The sequence below is a fragment of the Equus asinus genome, chromosome 22, assembly GCF_041296235.1.
Source record: "Equus asinus isolate D_3611 breed Donkey chromosome 22, EquAss-T2T_v2, whole genome shotgun sequence".
NCBI classification, from domain to species: Eukaryota; Metazoa; Chordata; class Mammalia; order Perissodactyla; family Equidae; genus Equus; species Equus asinus.
The window spans coordinates 56,647,750-56,657,047 of record NC_091811.1 but is presented as its reverse complement, the minus strand read 5'-3'; the positions used below and the strand labels follow the sequence as shown (position 1 = coordinate 56,657,047).

At 33.7% G+C, this 9,298-nt stretch overlaps 1 protein-coding gene across 1 annotated transcript; it reads left to right on the top strand.

The window, feature by feature from the left end:
- The first annotated feature begins 7,783 nt into the window (after positions 1 to 7,783).
- Positions 7,784 to 8,722, top strand: LOC106828539 (olfactory receptor 6C3-like). The gene has a single exon (XM_014837126.3). It carries the CDS (start codon positions 7,784 to 7,786, stop codon positions 8,720 to 8,722), a length of 939 nt encoding a protein of 312 aa, XP_014692612.3.
- Positions 8,723 to 9,298: the final 576 nt, after the last annotated feature.

Sequence of the window (9,298 nt, the reverse complement as noted above, 5' to 3'; positions counted from 1 at the left end):
ACTTTTCTATTTTATTTCAACAATCTGTGTGATCAAATTTTTATTTTTTAAAAATCTTTCTGTTAACTGTATTGAAGTTGGTTTTTTAGACGTTGGAGTCAGGAAGACAAGTTAGAGGGCTAATGTGTTAAATTAAATGAGTTACTTGAGGGTTAAAACGCAATAGTGGCAATGAATCTGTAGCTCAGGGAGATGCTTTCAGAGATATTTCAGAGAATAAACTGAGGGAACTGTTGAGTGTTGGGTATCTGGTACAAATGAAAAGAGTTTTTAAAAAATGGGTTGAGGGGGCCGGCCCTGTGGCACAGCAATTAAGTTGGCACATTTTGCTTCTCAGTGGCCTGGGGTTCACGGGTTCGGATCCCGGGTGCAGACATGGCACCGCTTGGCAAAAGCCATGCTGTGCTAGGCATCCCACATATAAAGTAGAGAAAGATGGGCATGGATGTTAGCTCAGGGCCAGTCTCCCTCAGCAAAAAGAGGAGGATTGGCAGCAGTTAGCTCAGGGCTAATCTTCCTCAAAAAAAAAAAATAAATGTTTTGAGTCTGCTTGGGACTTCCCCTCTGCTCACTCCTGTACATACTCATCCGTATATTTAACGCCTGTTAAGAAAGGGTATTCTTGATATGCTGTCGAATAAAAACTGTGAGCTATAAGGAAATCCCTGAAATGTATAGAGCTCCATATTGGACATAATATGCCATCAGACAGATATGAGTGAAACATCATTAAGGTATTTGATGGCGAACTATTATCCAGGCAGCTCCGAATAGAAATAATTTAAGTTCAGATTTGTGTTCTGATTCATTTCACTATTTTTAGGCCAACATTACTAACCATCTGCTTTTCCATGGTTAATAGAAGGAAGTTAGTCTATGTTATTGTATTCAATGCCCTGAAAACCTTCTAATAAGCCCTTTAAAAACTACTAGACTCTTATTAGATATATGATTTATGTATATTTTTCCATTCTTTGTGTTGTCTTTTCACCTTGTCAATAGTGTTCTTTGATCACAAAGGTTTCCATTTTAGTAAAGTCAAATTTATCTATTTTTTTTCTCTCATTGCTTGTGCTTTTGCTGTCACATTTAAGAAACCATTACCTAACCCAAAATCACAGCGATTTATACTTGTGGTTTCTTTGAATAAATTAATAGTTTTAGCTCTTACATTTAGGTCTTTGATTTCTTTTGAGTTGCTTTTTGTATTTGGCATAAAGTAGAGATAAAAGTTTTCTTTTGTGTATAGGTATCTAGTTATACCGATATGATTTGTTGAAAAGACTATTATTTCCCCATCGAATAATCTTGACACCCTTATTAAAAATCAATTAACCATACATGCATGGTTCTAAGACTCTTAGTTCTATTCTATTGATCTCAATGTGTATTGTTAGGCCAGTATCGCAACGGTTTGATTATTGTAGATTTATAGTAAGTTTCGAAATTGGAAAGTATGACTCTTTCAACTTTGTTCCTCTTTTTCAATATTATTTTGGCTATTCAGGGTCCCTTGCAATTCCATATGAATTTTAGTACTGTCTTGTTCACTTATGCAAAAGAGTAGTTGGGATTTTTATAAGTATTACACTAAATCTGTGATCCGTTTGGGAAGTATTGCCATCTTAATTGACACTAAGTCTGCTATCCATGAACATGAAGTGTCTTTATTCAGGTCTTCTTTACTGTCTCTAAAAAAAGTTTTGTCATTTTCTTTCACAAGTATTGCACATCCCTGGATAATTTACATGAAATAACTCCTACAACTTAATGATAAAAGGACCAAAACTCAACAAAAAATAGGCGAATGAGTAGACATTTCTCCAAAGAAGACGTACAAATGAGTAAAAAACACGTGAGAAGATGCTCAAATTCAGTAGTCAAGAGGGAAATACAAATCAAACCCACAATGGCATACACTAGAGTGGCTATAAGACACATACATAACAAGTATTATTGATGATGTACAGAAATTAGAACTCTTATCCGTTGCTAGTGGGGGTATAAAATGGAACAGCAACTTGGAAAACAGTCTGGCAGTTGCTCAAAATGTTATCTATATTACCATATGGGTTAAAACATGATCCAGAAATTCTACTTCCAGGAATTGAACCTTACATTCACACAAAAACATGTACACAAATGCTCATATAAATATCATACACAACAGCAAAAAGTTTACAGCATTAAATGCATAGTTTTGGGAACAATTAAAATCACGCTACATATATGTTTGTGTTTGTGTATCTGTGTGTATACACACAAGTAAATGTGTAGTATTGAAATGAAAACACTATTTCCACCTTAGAAAATTTAAGAAAGAAGTGCAAAATAAACATAAAGCAAACAGAGGAGAAGGCAGACTAAATATTACAGCAGAATCCACTGGACGCGAAAACAATAAAGTCAATGAAACCAAAAGATAGTTTTTTAAAAGAGGATTACTTAAATTCGTAAATATCCAACAAGGCTAACCAAGACGGAAACTACTACTATCAGGAAAGAAGGAGAAGGTATGAGTATTTTCCTACAGATGTTGAAAAGAAGTAAGGGAAAATTATAAACAACTCTATGCACATAAATTTGATAAATGAAATAGACCAATTTCTAAAAAATACAAACTACCAAAATTCATGAGTATCTCTATATCTATTAAATAATTTGAATGTCTAGTTCACACACTCCAAAAATAAAAATCCAAGTGCAGATGATTTCACTGGTGAATTCTACCAAACTTTTAAGGGAGAAGTTATACTAAATCTGTACCACTCAGAAATCAGAAGAGTTGAGAAAATTTGCCAACTCTTTTTATGAGGCTAGCATTACCCCAATTTGAAATCAGAAAAAAAATAAATAAATTACAAGAAAAGGAAACTACAGCCCATATCTCTCTCGAACATAAATACAAAAATTGTCAACAAAATTTTATTGGCAATTCAAATACAGTATTACATAAAAAGGATAAGAAATCACAATCAAGGTTGGTGTTGTGTATCTCTACTTGACACCCAGATACATAAATACGAATTAACCAAAGCTATTGCCTCAACTTTAGGTAGCTTTTTTAACGGAAACACACATATGTACAAAAAATCACAATAGAGAAAGATAAGAGTGCAAACATTTAGGAAAACAGAGAAGAGAGAACAACTAATTCTGGCTTTGCAAACAGGTAAGATTTCAAAGATTACATGACATTTAGATGAAACCTTAAATAAAAGTACGCGTGTGTATGTGTGGGAGAAAATGCCTATCAATTACAAGAAATGGTTAACAATTTGATGAGGTCAGAGCAAAAGTCACACAGGACCTAGGTTCTAGAACAGGTGCTATACACTTCATTAGTTTTTTAAGCATAACGAAAAGAAGAAACAACTCTCCAACACAATTACCTACATTAATGGAAATGTTCTACAATCTGTGCTGCCCAATATATTAGCCACTAGCCTCGTTTGACTACTGAGTATTGAAATGTAATAATTTAACTGAAGAATTTATATTATATTTAATTAATTCATATTTTTAATTTAAATAACTACATGTGCAACTTACACTGTGAAATTTAAGGTCTAGCAAAGATGTGACCTCGTTAGCAATTAAAATGTATTTACTACTGCAAAGAAGAAGGACAGGGCATTACGGGAACATATAAGAGTTTGAGAAAATCAAAGAATCAGAGAAGACTGCCAGAATGACAGTAAAGTTAAGGTAGAATTGCTGAATGAGTAGAAGTGAATTGAGGTGCCGAAGAAACAACTTCCAGGAGGCAGAATACAGAGGTGAGTGTGAATGCTCTGAAGGAGAAGAGAAAGTGTCAGATATTAAAACAAAAGTAAGAAGCAAAAACAACAGTTATTCTCGATGGAAAAAATGAAAATGGATGATATGAAATGAGTCTGAAATGGTAGGAGTGGATATGATCTTATAGGGCCTTGGCTCTGTTAAAATTAGACACTTTATGCTGAGAGCACTAAGGAACCTTTATTTTTTCCTGAAATGTAAGAATTATTAGTTTATCAGACAGAGATTATATTTCAATGAGCTCAATTCTACCCTGAGTTCAGTTGAAAGATGATTCGGGGAACTTGTTAATGAGAGCTCTGGGCTGGAAGCATTACTAAGAGGGGATAAGGTGACATTGATGCTCTTTGTAACTCGCTGTCCAAACTCTCTGATTGTCTCTCGCCTAATGATGTTAAGGCAGTTTTTTATCTGTTAAAAAAGCAATACAAATACATCCATATTCCCCACAAGAAGAAATTCTCGATGAATTAAAGATGTAAGTGTAAAAAAAACGCCATACAAGTATTAAATGTAAACGAGTATTTACCAAATTTTGAAGTGTGTGTGGAAGGATGTGCTGAGAATAGATCACCAAGAATTCATGATAGCCTATCCAATCTTTCTGAGTTGAGCCACACTATAAAAAAGGCAAAAGATAAGGATAGGCAATAAAACACATGTTGTAACATATAAGACACACCAGAAGTTTATAGCCATAATACATAAATATGTCCTACTAATAAATAAGGTCACATAAACAAAATGAAAAGTGAACACAAGTTATGAATAGGCAACTCATTGTTGAGAAATATAAATATTAAAAATATCGCAATTTCTCTATTAATTGGAGAATATGAAACTTAAAAGAATATATAATATTTATACACTGAGCCCTGACTATGCCCTAACTACACTGCTAAGCACTGTTTATACACTATCTCATTGAATCTTTACTATATCCTGAGTTAAGACTATTACTGCTCTCATTTTGTAAGTAGGAAAGCTGATACTCAGAAAAATTAAATAAATTTTGCAAGTTTAAAATTATAGTGGATGTCTGTAACCTCGAAATCCAGGCATCGTGACTTGGTCTTTATGTTACTGTCTTTACAACTAAATGAATTGTGGGATCACTTTTGTCTCTCTGTTTGTAAGATTTGTAAATGACAGAATATCCAGTGCTGGTTAGGACGTAATGAAAGGGACTTGTCTGCAGGAGGGAAATATTTAAGTACGAAAATTTAGTTCTTACATTTTATACCAATACTTGTATATATGCAAATGAATGCATAAAAATGGACAGCATTGTAACTAATGGTGTGAAATTGGGAGTAATCTAATTCCCTAGATCTTAATAAATAATGAAATTATTAAATTATATATGTCTTCTATGGTATTCTATGCAATGTTATTAAAGAATGAGTTGCAACAAAATAATTTAACAAGGAATGATATCTATTACATACCGTTAACTGAAAATAAGGAAAATTGCAGAATATTTTGTGTAGTCAAATTGCTTTAGTGTATCAGGAAAAAATATCTCTTTGAGTGCGTGAATATGGCTGTGTGGGTGAATATATAAAAAGATCTTGTAGAACATACTGTAAGTGTTTAATATTGGTTAATTTGAAGATCTAAGGACAAATGGAGGATTGGTTGGACACATAAAGGCCATTCCATAAGTCACTATATTCTGTTAATTCAATACTTGATTCTCAGACACTTGATTCTCATATCATTAAGCATATATTACTATTAAAATTTTCAAAAATAAAAAATTAATGTTTCAAGTACTCTACTGACTTTTAAAGATATTAAAATGCTTTCTTTATTCATTAATTCTGCTTTGTTATTGGGGAGATGTATGGATGAAAAAAACATGAATAATACCCTCAGTGAAGGGTCCACTGTGGTGTAGCTCAGCCCTGTGTTTAACCAACCCCAGAGGAATTGAGATAAATAATCTCCCGAGTGTAGACTGAGCACCATGTGCATATTCGGAAAATCAAGTCCAGCCAAAGGGAAACCAGGTTGATGCTATAAGGTGGCTGGTTCACTCCTGCTTTTCTCTGACTATGTTGCTTAGGTTTTTAGAAAGTTTATGTCATGACATCACTACATCTCTTGGGTTTCTCCTCCCTTGCACCCCGTCTTTCTTCACTGTGGTCTTTTGAGGATTTATCTGATGACCAGAGAAGGTAGCATTGTTTTATCTTTGGGTAGTTTCCAGTCTTCATCTCAGCCAGGGGACTCTGAAATGTTTTACCTTCCAGTCATTCAGGAGGATTCCCTGGAAATTTACATAAAGTACTCTCAAGATTGCAGTAGGAACTTCTTGAAGTTCAGATCAGAACAACGTTTATGTTTATATGGAAAGATAAAGGAGGTAATGAAAAATTCTTTTACTTATAGCAGAATCTATAGAAAACTTGCATGCAATCAAACCTGTACTTTCCCCATGTGAGAGGCTTCTATGTAATAGATGGAGGCAAGGGAGAACGAAACGACAAAAAGTCTCCTGAGGTACATTATGAATGCATTACATCTCATATTTTAAAGAAATTAAGAAAAATCTGGGATTATATTCCTGACTGGAATTATTGGACATGTCAAAAAGTAAGTATGTTCCCTATTTGTCAATAAATGTAGTTTTATCTTTCTCCCAGCCAAAAGTTTATTTTGTTAGAATAATTGCAGGGATCCCCATGTTATCACTTTAACATATTTCGTATTATTAATTTTGCATTTTAATATTTCAGTCATTTTTCAAAACACAGTAACAGTCTCTGCCTTTTGATCTTCCAATTTTGCTGATATGTTAATGACAAAAATGTGTATATTCCTAAAGAAAGAGAATGTTGATTGTCAGAAATCAATAAAAGAAAAAAAGGCACAAAACCAGCTTTGATACTTATCAGCTGCTGACTCACCCAGTTCATGCCGTAGAAATAAAACAGTACAACAAACGTTATTGAGAACCTATATTGTCGATAAAATGCTGGTTTCTAAGAAAAAAGAGAAAATGGGTAGATAAAAATCATTTAGATTACACTTTAAAAATTTGTGGTTTCTATAAAGTAAATCTTAAAGATAATTTTATTTATTCTAATTATTTCTAGAAAGAAGGAAATGAGGAATTTTGTCATCAAAAACTCCCTTATGTGGTCCTTCTTGTCCTCCGGCAAGTTTAAGAGTAAAAAGACAAACTGAATATAGTAAAAAAAAAGATGAATATGTATATAGATAGGACTTTTAATCTAAATAAGGAACATAAAAATGACACAAACAGGTTGGTATATTCTAGAATCATATTACTGTTATAGCTCTATCTATATGAGCATTGATCAATTTCTCTGGCTTCTGTTTTCTTTCTCATTAATTAAGAACTTTTGTTTACAACCAAGGCAATTCTAGTCCTATATTTCTGTAATTGCAAACACATTTATTTCTGTTGGTCATATCTAAAAGAATATGTATTAAGAATAAAAATTATTATCTTAGCTATTGTTAAGTTCAGGAATTGTGACTGGGTCATCAATTTCCACCAAAGTCTTGCAAGACAATAAACTTTGTAATTGGCATCAGCATTAAAACCCAAATGAGATATTTCAGTCCTAAAAGCCACACAATCTTCGAAACTGGAAAAAGATGTCTTCATATCCAAACTAATTAACAAATATTGTTGCAGAAACATATAATTAAAGGTGCACATATAGAAAATGTGGTTACATGTAGATGTTTTGGGAAAGTCTTTGATGTGGGGACTTTTAACGTACATCCATGAATACGTTTCCTTTTCAATGGAGGATGTGCGAAACTTTTCTGCTTTAGTAAGAGTGAGTGGATATTGCAAGCATGCTACAGGGAAGAAAGTCTATTGCTTCATTTCATTGGAGCTACTAATACCAATATTTAAATCTTCAATTCATGGGCAATTCACTTAGTCTTTCTTTTTGTTTGTTTTTCGCCAATAGGTTTTGCTTAAAGAAAAAAAGTCAGTATGAGAAACCACACAATGATTACAGAGTTTGTACTCTTGGGCATATCAGACAACCCAGAGCTTCAGGTTGTAATTTTCACTGTTTTATTTATGGCTTATGTATTAAGCGTCACTGGAAACCTAACCATCATCATCCTCACCTTGATAGACTGTCGTCTGAAGACTCCTATGTATTACTTCCTCCGGAATTTCTCCTTCTTAGAAATTACATTCACCAGTGTTTCTATCCCCAGATTTTTGGGGGCAATCATCACTAGAATCAAGACCATTTCCTATAACAGTTGTTTAGCTCAATTATTCTTTTTCATCTCCATGGGTGTGTCTGAATTTTTCCTTCTAACTGCCATGTCTTATGATCGTTATATTGCTATCTGTAAGCCTCTCCGTTACACCACCATCATGAACAAGAAAATCTGCACTCTGCTCGTCTTGTGTTCATGGCTAGGAGGTTTTCTTACTATTTTCCCACCACTCATGCTTATCCTCCAATTAGATTTCTGTGCTTCCAATGTAATTGATCACTTCTCTTGCGATTATTTCCCCATTTTAGAACTCTCGTGCTCAGATACATGGCATTTAGAGATGATTGGCTTTTACTTTGCTTTTGTTACTCTGCTGTTCACATTGGCATTAGTGATTCTATCCTACCTGCGCATCATTAGCACCATTCTGAGAATTCCATCTGCCAGCCAGAGGAAAAAGGCTTTCTCCACATGCTCCTCTCACATGATTGTCATTTCCATCTCCTATGGAAGCTGTATATTCATGTATGTCAAGCCTTCAGCCAAAGAAAGAGCATCATTGACCAAAGGAGTAGCGATTCTCAACACTTCAATTGCCCCAATGTTGAACCCTTTTATTTATACCCTGAGGAACCAGCAAGTAAAACAAGCTTTCAAAAACTTGGTTCATAAAGTAGTGTTTTCTAGAAACAAATGAAAGTGTGTATTAATATTATTGAACGTCATTGTGAAGAGGCAATAAGGGGAAAATGAGTTGTAACTTCTGCAATGTCCTCCCACATCCATCTCGCAGACACCTGCAACGCTGAGCTCACTTGCTTAAGCTTTCTTTTTAACCTAAAAATAGCTATGCTATGTTTTCCTTTCAAACTATCTATAGGTTCCATGGAATCATGGATTTATAATTTTGAACAGGAAACCAATAGCTGTAAAATGTAAATCGTTTTGCTGATTATTCCAAATAATAAAAATACTTTATACAGTAATGGCTAAAGGAGTGTACATTGTTTTAATCAACTTACTCAAATTATTTCTTGTTACTAATACAACAGTTTATTTCTTACAGTTATAAGAAATATGACAAATTAAATATCTACAACATGCATATTTTTGCACACTATCTGCAGTATCTGTTCAATTCTTCCCACTTATCTGACGGACGTGGATATTTTATTTTCCTACTACCTATAACTTGCAGTTAATAATATCCTATATTTCTTAGTTATACTGAAGGCACGTGTTATGTGTCATTTTATATACTTTCCTTGCTTAT